Genomic DNA, 14,942 nt, shown 5'->3' with positions numbered 1-14,942 from the left:
CTCTCTCTCTCTCTCTCTCTCTCTCTCTCTCTCTCTCTCTCTCTCTCTCTGGCCAAAATCAACCTGGGCCCAAAATGAGACTCAGGTAGGAGGAAATCCCAGGGCTTCCCTACACAGTCCCAGCCTGGAGCCACATACAGCACAGGAGTTCAATTCCTAGAGACCTGCTACAACCACAGAGAAACGAAAGGCCGCAGTGGTGTTACCTGCAGACCATCGTGGCCTTCCCAGGATCTCTGTGAGGTGAAGCAGAGTCTCCTAATCTTGTCAAGAGAAGGAGGACAGGGCAGGATAAAGGATAGGTTCTCTCTCCCATGTTAGAGGAAAAGTGGACTCAGAGAACAAGCAAATCTGCAGGACCAATTCTCCCCCCTCTCTGAAAGTTAAATCTTCTCAACCTAAGATGTCGATACATTTTCTTCCTCCCTTTCATCCTAGCAGCTTCAGCTGTCCCCCGGGCTCCCTGCCCGTGGCCCCATCTAAATCAGAGTCCCATCTACTCCACCATGCATGCCTGATCCCTGGGCCGGTCCCATGGACAGTGCTACATGGAATAGAATAGCTCGTGCATTCTTGGACCTAAGAAATGGGAAAACAGATTGATCCAGAAGCATGGAAATGGGGTCCACTGAAGACCCCTGGGTATCAGCCCAGGGCCCAGGGCTCAGCGGTGAGGCCCAGGTTTGCCAGAGCCCAGGCATCTTGGCTGATGTCCCAGGGAGAGGCTGAACTTAGAAAAAGGTCCAAAGAAAGAAGCTGCAGCTGTTAGGAGGGGGCTGAGCCAGCTAAGGCCACCCTGTTACCCTATCCCCCTTCCGGCCCTGAAGCCCCAACAAAGATCCTCTAACCAAGGCAGCCATGGAAATCTCCACCCTCCTCCCCAGCCAACAATGTTATCATCCTCCATATGACAGAATTCATTATTGTCATCTCCCACCCTGGGATCTGTACCTATAGCCAGGCATGGCCACAGCTGATAGGACCCAAGGGTGAGACAGTCCCATGCCTTTCTAGGACAGTGGCTTAAGAGGGTAAGTGGGTCCTGACATCGCTGCTCAGCAGATCCACTTGTGCCACCCTCTCTTCATATACCCCGTGCCCCTACACCCTCATACCCCTCCAATGGGCCTTTAAGAAGGCATAAGCAGGGCCAAACATCACAGAACCAATATAGGAGGTTGTCTTCTAGCCTCATCTAACCCATGGCCCTTAGGCTTCTTAGAAATAGCTTGTTTCTGCCCTGGCCAGTTACTCCCCCTGCGAATGAAGAGCTCACTCCCCCCCCCCCCAGCTCTCCTGAGATTCCCATGCCTGGAGTCAGTAAGATGCTCAAACACTGAATGTTTGGTTGAGCACAAGCTCGGGAGACAGAACGTTTCTAGATACACCTGAGGAAGAGAGCTAAAGGGCTCAACCCAGGAGGCCAGGCACACAGGTCAATGGGTGAGGTGTTAGCCACAGGAGCAAAAGGACCTGAATTTGATCCTCAAAACCCACATAAGAGAGTCAGGATGCAGTTGAACATACTGTCAACACCAGTTCTGGGAGGTAGAGACTGGCAGTTCCCTGGGGCTCATAAGGCCGCCAGCATGGCTTACTCGGTCAGTTCCAAACCATGAGAGACTCTATCTCACAAAAGCAAGGTGAGAAGAGCAAGCCAGGAAGATGGGCCAGTGGGTAAAGGCAACAGCCACCTGAAACCCTTGGATGGATAGATAGATAGATAGATAGATAGATAGATAGATAGATAGATAGATAATAGATAGATAGATAGATAATAGATAGATAGATAGATAGATAGATGATAGATAGACAGATAGATAATAGATAGATAGATAGATAGATAGATAGATAGATAGATAGATAGATGATAGATAGATAGATAATAGATAGATAATAGAGTTATAGATAGATGATAGATAGATAATAGAGTTATAGATAGATGATAGATAGATAATAGATAGAGTTATAGATAGATAAATAGATAGATAGATAGATAGATAGATAGATAGATAGATAGATAGATAGATAATAGCTAGATAGAGTTATAGATAGATGATAGATAGATAGATAGATAGATAGAGTTATAGATAGATGATAGATAGAGTTATAGATAGATGATAGATAGAGTTATAGATAGATGATAGATAGATAGAGTTATAGATAGATGATAGATAGGTAGATAGATAGATAGATAGATAGATAGATAGATAGATAGATAGATAGGCTGGTGTAGTAATGTGCATTTGTAATCCCAGCACACCTACAGTGAGAGAGGAGAAGAGAACAGAGAATTGTCTGGAAGGTCGTGGGCCAACTACCTGGAGGACACACAGGAGCAACAGAAACTAGAGACCCATCTTCAACAAAGTGGAAGGTGAGAACTAACTCCCTAAAGTTATCTCCAAATCTCCACACACTCCATGACACAAGCCTTCACGCACACAATATGCATTTTAGATTAATTCATTAACTTAAGAATTAATTTAAGGGTTGGCGAGATGGCTCAGTGGGTAAGAGCACCGACTGCTCTTCCAAAGGTCCTGAGTTCAAATCCCAGCAACCACATGGTGGCTCACAAACAACCTTAATGAGATCTGATGCCCTCTTCTGGTGTCTGAAGACAGCTACAGTGTACTTATGTATAAATAAATCATAAAAAAAAAAAAAGAATTTAAAAAAAAAAAAAAAAGATGAACAGAGTCCTGAAGTTGACCTCTGACCTCCACACATGGGCACACACATGTAAGCACTAACTAGCCCTAGTCTGAGGCAAAGCCACAGTTAAATGCCCAACCTGGTCTCCATTTATCTTTTCTCAGCCTTAGGCCTTATCCTCCCAACTGCATCTCAAACAGGCCTTGAAAGTTCTACTTCCCGAAACCTGCCACCTTGCCGTGAGCTCAGCTCAGGTCTACCTCCTCTCCAAGCCTCCCGAGATCATCCAGGCCTGTGGGGGCACCTGTGTGGGAGGAGCTGCGCACCTCCCTCTCAGCCTCCTGACCCATGATGGCCAGGTGCTTAGGGAGAGAAACCACCTCAGCCAGAGCGAGCCACATTCTCCCCAGAGTTTAACTCAGGTCAGATGTGATGCACACAACCTGAGGAGTCCACAAGGGTTGTCCTGACGTGGTGCCAAGGCGGCTGTATAAGGAACGGAGCCTGTGGTAGTAGGATCTGCAGCAGCTCTGACAGGGGGAATACCTCCCTAGCTAGACCCGTAGTAGCTGCTGTCTGTGGCCACCCACTCACTCCCATGATGACCTGGGGCTCGGCTTAGTGCAGAGCCCTCACACTGCAGTGGGAGGATGATGCAGCTTAGGCACCCTTCCAAAGGACACTAGAGACACAGATGCCCTTTCCCCAGAAACACCCGGAGATAGTCTGAGGCTCCCTCCAAACCCCAGGTTGTGACCCCAATCCATCTGCTGTGAAACTTGGGATCTGGGGCAGAAAGTAAGACAAAAGTGCAGAGTCTGGAAGAAGAAAAAAAAAAAAAAAAAAGCCTAAGAGCCACTTCTAAGGATGGAGACTCACCTGCTGTAGCTGAGTGCCTAGCCATTCACACTGGCCCAGCCCATGGGCCATACAGCCTAGTACTTCTGTCTTTTCTAAGTTTGCTCATATAGGGCATTCCTCTGCTGAGGACCAAAGTCCTGTTTGTCATCTGACCTAAAAGCAAGCAGTGTCCACACCCCAACACACAGACACACACAGAGATACACACACACAAACACACACACACACACACACACACACACACACACACACACACACACACACACACACACACACCACCCTGACCAGGCAGCCGATCTGCAGCCATTTGCTGAGATTTGACTCCAGCACATGCCTAAGCTATATACTCATCCATCTGACCATGGGGGAAGCGAGGCCTAGACTACCCTAATGTAGCAAAGTGGGGTGGGACAGCATCCTCTAGTCTAAATAACCCCAGTCCTGCAGCAAGCATCCCTCCTCTCCCCCGCGAAACACAGCCTCCAGGCCTGTCAGGCATCAGCATTGTCTCCTGATAGCAGAAGCCATGCATCCTTTGGCAATAAGTACACCGGCTCTCTGATTCTACAGCCCCAGATTCAACAAATTGAATATCAGAAAAACATTCAAAAGACAAAATGGTGTCTGAACACACACGGATGGTTTTTCTTGCTGTTGTATCTTGAATGAGATACGGTGTGGCACCAAATCATATAGAGAGAGTTAGCAGCATATAGGATGATATGCATCGTTAGTTTCTATGCAAATATTATGTTAGTTTATGTAACACACTTGGCCGCCAGAAGACTTGGCCATTTGCACCTGGGTATCCTCAAATCCATTTTCTAAGGACCTTTAGGGAGGATCTCATGCTTAGAATACCTGCTGTGGGCTGAGCTGGAGCTCTAGACACCACAGAGCAGGAGACAATACCTTGCCCTTGAGAACAGACACAGGATTTACTCTCCAGCCTGGGCCCAGGCCACAGGGGGCGCAGTGCCAGGCCCAGAGCAGGGGCTGCACACGGAGAAAGATTTCTTAGCTTATATAGGGTCCACAGCATAGCTATTTCCTCCCCCAGAACATTTTCTAAAACCTAGTATCTCAGTGATTTTATAAAAGGAATGTTGTAGCAACAATAGAAACTAAAGTATACAGTATATAATTTAGAATAAAAAGAGTTTCTGAACTGGAGAAATGACTCTGTCATCAATATAAACATAAGGAATAGAATTCCGATCCCAAGCTCCCTCATAAATCCCAGACACACCAGTAACTCTAACACTGGAGGAGGCAGATGTGGGGTCTCCCTGACAGCAAGCTCCAGGTTTGAACAGGAGACGCCTTGTCCCCAAAACTAAGGTCCTCTGGCCTCCAGCATCCATTGTAAAACTGAGCCATCACCTTCAGTCTCACTCTGGAAACCCAGGCCTTCCATCACCTAGTCTACCACACATAGTATAAACTTCCACCCCAAGTGGGATTAGGGACACATCTTATTTAAGGGTCAAGTGTTTCAGGGGCCAAAGTTCACCTTACCTCAGGAGAGGTGGCAATCCATTAGTCTGCTTGGACCAGAGAGAGAGTCTGAAATGTCAACCACAGAAACAAGATTCTTTTTCTTTCTTTTTTTCTTTTTTTTTTTCTTTTTTCTTTTTTCTTTTTTATTCACCATTGCTCTCTTCAGACACACCAGAAGATGGCATCATACCCCACTGCAGGTGGTTGTGAGCTAACATGTATTTGCTGGGATTTGAACTCTGGACCTCTGGAAGAGCAGTCAGTGCTCTTAACCACTAAATAATCTCTCCAGCCCTTCTTTCTTTTCAAGATAAATTCTACTACATCCGTTTTTTGTTCGATCATTCATTCATTCATTCATGTGTACCTACAAGTGCATGTGTGCACACATGTGGAAGCCAGCCCTCTTCTTCCATCACATGGAATCCCCAGGGATCTGGGATAGAACACTGGTGGTCAGTCTTGGTGACAAGTGCCTTTTTATTTCCCAAGCCACCTTGTGGCCCCTCCGTTTCTTCACTGAGACTCAGAACACTGCAGCAATGATGGCAAGACCTAGGTAGTTATTATTCGTGGCTATTATTCATGGCTATGATATTTGATGAAGCTTCTCTTGGGCAGGAAAATCAGCCTTTCTCTTCTCCATTCCCCAGCCCTGACCCCTTAACGGCTTAATGACAGATGCAGTTAGGAGGTGGCAGCCTCTTACAGGGGGGCTTTAGAGGCCTGAGTGCCATGCTTTCCCTCCAGGAATCCCCACTCTTAGAACAATGAGAGATTAAATTGGTCCTACCGGTGCCTCTCCTACTGTCTAGTCTAGCAGCATCTGTGCAGACTTCCATTTCAACGTTCCAAGTACCCGAGGAAGCAGGTCTCATTAATCCTGTCTCAGAAGGGAAGACTGAGGCTACAGAGACTGGCATGACTTGCCCAAGGACAGGAGATGACTCAGCCTGGGATCGTCCACGGCAGCATTGCTTGGATGGGATCTTGCGAGTGGACCCCTGCAGTCCAGGCCATCTTTGACCCCTTTGGTAGCATTCATGAGGTGCCTCTCCCATGCTTCCCAGAGTCCACTCTGAACAGGTACCTCCACCACCTGGCCCTGCACAAACACCCAAGCCAAGATATACATCTGTCCCAGCCTGTCCCTCTGTGATATAAGATTTTAGGATTAGTATTCTTTTCTTTGCACTTGTTAGACCTAGTAAAAACTTGCCAGAGAGGCAGCTTTTAGGAAAACACAACACACCAGACATCCAACAGGAAGTCCCCACCACTAGAGGTGGCCTCTCACCTGGAGACTAGAAGCTCCCCGCACCCCCGCCTCAGTCTTCCCCAGCTATCCAGCCACCCACATCTGTAGTGACATATAAAGACCCAAGCTCAGTCATAGGTCTCCACACATGGAACACATTCCTGCTGTGACCACTTGGATGATGACCAAGTATGTCTCCAGCTAGGACATCAGCTCCACTTCCTCAGTGCTTAGCACACAGTGGGTGCTACATGTCCTGTAGAATAGATATGGGAATCCATCACCACTCCGACAGTGTCAAGAAACAAATGAGCAGAGAAGGGGGCCCAGGTTAGTTTATTTGAGTTAACTCTAAAATATTCTGACTCAAAGTCCGAGCCTTCTGTCCATCAGGACTGCCTCGATACACAACACTTACTCATGGGCATGTACACCACACATAAACACACACAAAGTACACAGTGTACTTGTACACACACACACACACACACACACACACACACGCACACACACACACAGGCTGTTATCCTAAGCCCTAACCGGCTAACCGCTCAGCAGGGATGAGCTGTCTACAGAAGCCTATAATGGACACTCCCAGAGAGCGATCTGAGTAGTGGGCCTTGTAGGGAAAGAGGGTCCCCAAGGAGGTTCTGTGACGCCCGTCTACCTACTTAGCTGATAAGTAGTGAGCATGTGCTATATGACATGGATCTATCAAAGACTTCCTGTTCTTCCCAGTGGTGCCTGGGAAGAGAACTATCATTATCTCCAGTTTATCCGTGGCCTGGTGGTGGGAAGGTCTGGAAGGACCTGCCACCTGACTAAGGTCCTGCAGCCAGTCAGGGGGACCTAGAGGCCCCATGCTCTCAGCTACCACCAAGGGTGATATACAGGATAGAAAATCTATCCCAGGGGACAAGCTCTATGAGGCGCATCCCTGACTTGCAGCAGCGGAGGACTGAAGCTTTCTTGGTATTGTCCCAGCCTCATAACTTGGCAAAGAATGGACCCAAGGCCACCCAGGGCAGAAGCCAGAGCAGGAAGGCCCCAAGGGAACCTCAAAGGATGAACTGTGAGGAGGTTCTGCCTCCGCTGCTGGGAAACTCACTGGGGTGCATAGATTCCTGCCCCAGCATACAACACTGAATTAAATCTGGTCTGAGTCTTTCACCCAGCCACACCTTCCCTCTCACGGAACTGAAATTCTCACCAACCCCACTGGCCTTTATACCTCCCACTATCCCTGTACCCGAGGCATCTAGCAGCCTCTCCCTTTTCTACCATCCCCCAATATACTAGCAATAGCCTGGCTTCCACCTGCCACAGCCAGTATAGTACTGAGGCCACCAGGCCTGAGTGGGCGGGGCTCAGGGAGACCCCATGGACATGCCTACAGCTCTTCTATACCTTCCTGAGCCCAGTGTCTCCAGGGCCTCTCCCCTACCCCACGCCCAGGTACCCAATACCCCATACAGGATACAGGATCTTGCAGGAAATAGAAACCATTTACATAAAGAATTTTCAGGAAATCTGATCTAGGCTGGAAGGTTCAGCAGAACCCGTCCAAGCTCAAGGAGAGAGGCCCAGTGCAGAGAGTGTCAGAAAGAGAGGAAAAGAAGAGATGATGGCCCTAGAGGGAAAGGCAGAGAGAGAAAGGGGATGTAGAAGATGCATTTCATGAAAGACAGCAGCTTTAGGCTGGGTCCTCAGACTGGAGAGACGCCTGTGTAAGTAAAACCAGTGGCCCAGACGACCTCGGTTGCAAGGGCTATGTGTTTCCAGCAAGCAGTCAGCACTATGCAGCAAATGCCCATTCTGTTAAAGGGGACATCCACATATGCTCCTCCAGGTGGTCAAGCTACTCTTGGGGTCTCTATTAGAAACTTTATACTCAAACCCAGCTCATAGTAAGAAGTCTGATGTGCCTCCCACCTGGGAAGGCCGTGACCATGCAGAGGAACACAGGGCAGTTCTCACCCGTGTGTCAGGGTGGCATAACAGAGCATAATAATATGGCGCAGTTTACCTCCACGGGTCAAGGGCCTATAAATAACTGCGGCTGCCCCTTCCTTTGCTGAGCATCTGCTCCACATGCCAGAGTCGTGCGCTGTGCACTGACAGCCCTGGACTTCCCACTCCCACCGGTGTTCCAAACGCTCTCGTTTGCACCCCTCCAAGCATGCCCAGGGACAGCCACAGCCATCAAGGAAACATTCCCTCTTTGCGTCTTCCCACCATAACCTAAGACCTATGCTCAACCACTGACCCAATACTGTGAAGGCAAAGCCCAGCCTCTCTCATGCACTCTTCCCTGAGGACTCCTAGGCCTTAAGACTAGGGAGGGCAAAATTCCACACCCCCACCCCAGCTGTCCTTTTCCCCAACCACCCCACCCCCCAAGGGTCCAGCTCGCCAACCTCTAATCCTCTTGTCATCTGACCCAGCCTCCACCCTGAACTGGCTTTGCCCGGCCACCCTTCTGAGGCCCAAAAATGGACACAGTCATTTATAGAGGGTCAGCTAAGCCAAATGCAATGGGAAGATGACCTCATGGAGCCCATGGGCCTAGGCTCCAGGCACACTCGCTCACCGCAGGCACACAGCAGCAGACCAGGAATAAGCACCGTGTAGGCCTGAATAATACGCTCCTTGCCTGAAGCAGCATGCAGGGACCCCACCTAGGACAAGGCACTTGGCACGAGTGCAACCGGGAACACAGAAGAAAAGACAACCAGCTAATCCCCAGGTTTGGGCCAGCCAGGGCTCCAAGATCAAGCACCCAAGTCCCCACATTCATTCATAAGCATCCACTAAACACCCACCAGAGCTGGACAGAAACAAGAGGGGTAGAAGCAAGATCTGCCCAGGGCAGTGAAGGAGGCAGATGAATCAAAGGTAGCAACCCCAGGCCCATTAGGGAAGACCACAGAAAGGTGGCTCTATGACCCACACAGGACCCCATGACACCAGGAGGCTCCATGGGTGTCAGGGCTGAGAAGTTGGGAACGAAGGCCTTCTTCCTACGCAAATACACCGCAAATACACCGCAGGCTTCCTTTTTATTATTTCTGTGTGCACACGTGTGTGAAGGCCAGCACTCAGGGTCTCTCGTTGATCCCGGAGCTCGCTTATATCACTAACTTGTGATCCCAGACCTGGGATCAGATGCTTACAACACTTCTGTTCCCAGCTTTACATATGGGTTCTGGGGGATGGAACTCAGACCTTCAAATCTGTGTGGCAAACACTTTTCCAACTGAGCTATCGCCCCAACGTCCTCTTGCTTCCCACCCTGGCAGACGCTATCCTTTCTCAGAAAATGCCCTTCTATGACAATAAAAATACAGAGGTGAAAATTGCCCCGTGGCTAGTTTATTTGGCAAAGGAAGGTAGGTCCAGTGTCAAGACTGCTTGTAAGGCAACGGGACTGAGGTCCCAGTCGCAGTGGGCATTGAAGAGGATTCGGACCACCGCTAGAAGATACTGGGGAGTCAGCCCAATCCATACACCCGAGTAGATTCCAAGTGTCAGACAAATGGAAGAGGACAGTGTCTAGGTAAGGCACGGGGGGGGGGGGGGCTTCCTGAAGTCAAGGAGGGAGAGGCTGGGAAGCAGGCTGTTGGCTCAGGATGCCTGTCAGACTGTCTTGGCTTCCCTGGGCAAATGGTCCCTAACTAATGCCCATGGGACAGAGAGCAAATGTGGCTAAATGTGCAGGTCCACAAAACCCAGGCTCAGTCAGGACCAGCTGTTGGCCATAGCCAAGTTCCACAGCCAACCAGCTGTCAGTCAACTGCCGAAAACCTCTGAGCAGGCACTGAGAAGAGAGAAGGCTGCTCAGTTGCCCGGTGAATCAGGGCCATGTACAAGAAAGGAACATGGCCTATGCTCGAGGCCCCCAGAGTTGCATCAAGGAGGCTACTGCCAAAGAAACAAATACACAGACAAATGCATCTGGGAAGAGCTGCGTGTTGGCTATAGTGAGCATCCATAATGAAGTTGGTCTTCCTGTGGTGGGGGTAGGGAACTTGTCTCAGCTTACTCCCAATATTTCCATTCATTTCTTTTAGGAGTGGGAAGCAGGCTCCAGGCACCGTAGATGAATTACTAGGTGACTGGGAGCCAGGATGGCTGTATCTTCCAGCTGGGTCACCCAGGTCTCCTCAGCCACCCGCAGACTACAGAGAAGGTCCTAATCTCTCTCTTAGCTTTCCTCCTGCATGGGGAAAGGAGAGCTGGCCAGATCAGGGGATTAGCGAGAGCCTCCCCAGACACAGTAACCCTCTTCTTAGCTAGCAACCACAAGGATGAGGAGTAGGGCTCTAAGGAAGATCTACCCGCCCCCCCCCCTCCATCACGTGGCTGCATCCTTGGGGACTCAGCTGCAAAAGTCATTGTTTATAAACAGCCCAAGACAACAGAAAAAGGCAGGTCTGTCCCTGTCCCCACCAGGCCCGGCCCAGATAGAGCCATGAGGGGCTATCCCTGGCAGAAGAAGCACAGATTGTACAATCTCAGATTTCATAGTCGGAATTGGCAGGGGAAGTGGCGTCAGCAGCTGGCGTGATCCAATTCAATAAGCCAGGGACGGCGTGGGGTAAAAGGCAGGCCAGCGAAGGACCCCCGCCCCCAATCCCTGCATTTCCTGCACAGTCAGGGTGTCCCAGGAAGCTCTGATGCCTTCCCCTGCAAAAACCCCAGAATACTCTCAAACAACAGGGATAGGGTTTCCTGTGGCGCCCTCCACACCCCTCTCTGGACCACCGGATAGCCTTGAGCTCCCACCACCACTCTCTCCAGCGGCTGGAACCGCCAAAGCCCTGTGTGGCGAGGGGTGCAGAATCTGCTGCCCGGCGGGTCTGGGCGGGACCTTCTAGGCCGCAGGCACCTCTTGGAAAAAGGAAAGCGATCCCTCCTTCGGGGACTAAGGTAGAGAGGCGGTAGGAAAAAGAGGGCAGTGGGCGTACGCACTAGCCAGCTGGGAAAGAAAGTGTAGCCTTAGAAGTCTGGGACGCGTTCGGCCCCAGGGGCGGTGAGACAGGCTCCCTCCCCCGCCCCATACAAGCCCCGCCTGGATTGCCCGCCTGGGTCTGGAGTGCTGGGGGTCACCTCCCAGCCTCCTGACCCTTGGACTCCACGGTAAGGCGAGAGTGGACCCCGCGTCCGAGGATCAAACCGGAGCGTGGGCCTCCACTTCTCTGCAGAAAAGCCACGAAGGTACAAACGATGGGGGGAGGGGGGTACAAGGTGGACAGCTGCGCTCTCCCCTGCTGGCGCCCAGGTAGGGAAAAGGGGGGCACCTTAACTGCAAGAAGACCAAACCTGGGGACTCCTTGGCGGTGATCCTCCGGAAGTGACCAGCTAGATCCCGAGGGTAGGGACAAGAGGTGTGGCAGGTTTACCGTTCACTCACCTTCTCTTGCGCTCGGGTCAGCTTCTTCTGTACGTTGCTAGCGATCTTCCCCGCCGTCACCCCCTTGCTCCCCATCTCTGCCATCCTGGCGCCGGCCTCGCCCGTAGCGAGCGCGGATAATGGCGCGGGGAGGCCGTGCGCGCCGCACTCCCAGCCTCCAGCCCCGGCCGCTCCACCAGCCTGAGCCCTGGCTCCACGCCGCGCACTAGAACAGCTCAGGGGACTGACGGAGACGGAGCGTGCGCGGGGAGAGCGAGTGAGCAACGCGGGGATCCAGGGAGGGAGGGAGCCAAAGGAGGAGGGAGGGGGCGGGGAGAAGGGACCAGCCGCGGGCGGGTCAGTGGCCCCCAGCCCGCCCCCTCCGGACACGACACTGCCTTTTAAAGGGACATTCTGGGATCTGGATCTCACCGCCCAGGAGGAGGGATCCTGGAGGGCGGGCACTGGGGGCTGCGGGTCAGGGACTCCCCGGACGTGCTTTCGACTTCGCCTGGGGATGGGAACTACCTATGCTGTCCCCAATTCAGTGTCACCTCGACCCTGAGGCGTAAGTTCTCCTCCCAAACAGATACCTCCTGCAACTCTAGAAAGGTAACTAGGTGAAGGAGTCGTGTGCTTTCTAAAAATCGAAGACAGTATGCGGGGATAGACGCGTGCGTGGCCCTGGACTCCCAGAGTCCCCAGCGGGCTGGGAAAGTGCCCTTCCAGGGATTCCCCTCCTGCTAGCAGTCCAGCGTCCGCCTCCTGCTGCACCCTATGGCACGTCTCTCTGTCCCTTTCTCTATGCCTAGCCCCGTGCTGACTAAGCACTCGGTTTTTCCAGTTTGGCCTTTAACTATCATCCTAACGATCACCTAACGTTAACTGCATGCTTAATGTGTACCCTGCACTGAGCGTGATTTGATAAGCATTATTTCTCCCAGTCTCCAGCAGTCCAACGAGGAAGAGGCTCCAATTTATTAGCATTTTGCAAATGAAACAACCAAGAAGCCAACTACATCCTAGTCTTTCCACCAATGGGTGGGGGAGGGGAGGATTGCCTAATCCTGTAGTAGGAAGATGATTAAGGGTCATTCAGTATTCATGAAGATAAGGTTGTCCTATGACACATAGGATGTAATTACTAGAAAGGGAAGGACTTGCTATGACCTCTATGGATACCAAAATTCAGTATACTCAGTCTTTTATGCAAAAGACCCCTGGGAAAGCAGAAACAGGCAGTTATTTGAGGCTTGCTGTCTAGCCAGACTACTGTGCCTGGGAAGTTCCAGGCCAATCAGAGACTCAGTGTCAAAATGACAGCTCAGGCTGTACTCTAGCCTTGAGTGGACACACACACACACACACACACACACACACTATTATGCAAACATACACACATAGCAGAGTATTTACATGTAACCAACACCTGTCCCCCCCACATACTTTAAATCATTTATGATTCATAACATCTAATACATGCAAATATTGAATAAGTAGCTGTTTACTGTATTGTTTAGAGACTAAGGACAAGGAGTAAAAGGGAGTTCAATGCAGATATTCAGTGCGGATGAAAAATTTCCCTGAACGTTAACAGCCCCACAATGCAGAACTGCAAATAGGGAGAGCCAACTGTATGTATTTGTGCAGTATGCTGGTATCCACATTCTCTACCCAAAGCCACACCCAAAGGAGGTGTGGCCAGTTTCAGACTACTTTGGTACCCTGGAAATTTTTATGAGCTATAGGTAGAGCTGAACAGAAATGAGTGCTCCTGGGAGCTTAGATGTGTCCAACATATGGACAGGAACCAGGGTGTGAGCCGTATGGAACACTCACAGTAGTCAGTTGGGGACAGGGTCTCAGGGAGAGTGGGACTCAGAAAGTACTCTTGCAGGCTCTGCACAAAGTCCTTCTACAAGTGGAGAAACGGAGACCTAAAAACAAAAAGCTCAGCCAGCCTTCACAATGGCCCATCTTGATCCCTGGAGTCCTCCTGGATGTCACCTGGCTATATCTGGTTCTCCCATCCTGGACTTCTTCCTGACCCGTTAGTCTTCCTATTGTGGCAAGAAAAAAAGGTTCAGCAGCTGGTCACCAACTAAATGACAGGCAAAGAACCAGCCCTCACAAGCACCAACCCCGGGAATGGAAAATATTATTGAAATTATCAATATGGGACCTATGTTAGATCCCAGAATGCACACGAAGCTTGGCCCACGCATGACTTGTGCCAGGGCTTGAGAAGCACCAACAGGAGATTCCCTGGAGCTTGCTGGCCAGCCAGACTGACTTGACTGGTCAATAACCTCCAGACCAGTAAAAAATAAAATGGAGAGCAATTGAGGTAGATATCCAAGATTGACCTTTGATCTCCATGGGCAAACACATGTATGGACATATATATGCCATGTACATATATACACAAGAACATGCAAATTATCATTATAAACCTATGCCCCATTTGTGAGCCCAGCAAACATAATCTAGACACCCTGGGTTTCTAAAACAGCATTATCCTAAATCCATGTTTACCTCAGGGTCTCTTTCCTAATTTCACAATTGTCCACCACCCTCCCACAGCAATTATTTTCCTCTCTTCCCTCCCCTTACCCCCCTCCTCCCAAATCTTATATATCCCTTGGCCTAAAACTTATTATGTAGCTGAGGATGACCTTGAACTTCTGATCCTCCTGCCTCTACCTCCTAAATGCTGGAGCTACAAGGATGTGGATGGTGCCCAGTTTACGCAATGCTATATACAGAGCTTCATGCATGCTGGGCAAGTACCCTACCAACTGGTCCACATCCCCAGGCCTGTCAGAGCAATTTCTTCCAACACTCCTTGAGGAAAGAAATGAGCAGAAGTCAAATTCTATTACCGTCAGCCCCTGGGAATAGAAGATTCTGCTTCGATGAGCTTTTGGTGTTTCGAAATATGACAGAAAAATACAGAGCAACAGTAATGTCCCTAGCTGGGAAAGGGTGGGCCATGCCGGCACAGCAGTAAGAGAAGCCTTCGGAGAGGCTTTCACAGTTGGGAAACAACAGGAAAGCGATGCTGCTGGTGTAATTATAAATGAAAAGACAACCAAATATATACATGTGTTATCCTCAAATCTATGTAGGAATTAATTAGATGCTCAGGATCAAAGGCTCAGAACAACCATACATCAAGGAAGAATGCTGGGACTCCAGTCCCATTGGCAGAACACAAAGAAGCTGGCTCACTGGCCAGCCAGCCTAATTGACAATGGAGCCCAGGCCAATGAG

The 14,942-nt window shown here is 50.2% G+C and overlaps 1 protein-coding gene across 9 annotated transcripts in view; it reads right to left on the bottom strand.

The window, feature by feature from the left end:
• Bin1 (bridging integrator 1) overlaps positions 1 to 12,000 on the bottom strand; it is a 59,006-nt gene extending 47,006 nt beyond the window's left edge. For 4 of the 9 annotated variants that reach the window (XM_029546926.1, XM_021214443.2, XM_021214445.2 and 1 more), the window contains exon 1: positions 11,691 to 11,997. In XM_029546926.1, coding sequence (XP_029402786.1) covers positions 11,691 to 11,774 — 84 coding nt within the window. In that variant the 5' untranslated portion in view covers positions 11,775 to 11,997. Of the gene's footprint in view, positions 1 to 11,690 lie in introns of all 9 variants that reach the window. The other 5 variants (XM_021214434.2, XM_021214440.2, XM_029546927.1 and 2 more) reach the window with 3 other exon arrangements.
• Positions 12,001 to 14,942: the final 2,942 nt, after the last annotated feature.

This window comes from Mus pahari, chromosome 15 (genome assembly GCF_900095145.1).
Source record: "Mus pahari chromosome 15, PAHARI_EIJ_v1.1, whole genome shotgun sequence".
Taxonomy (NCBI): Eukaryota; Metazoa; Chordata; class Mammalia; order Rodentia; family Muridae; genus Mus; species Mus pahari.
This window is presented reverse-complemented; position numbering and strand designations above follow the sequence as displayed.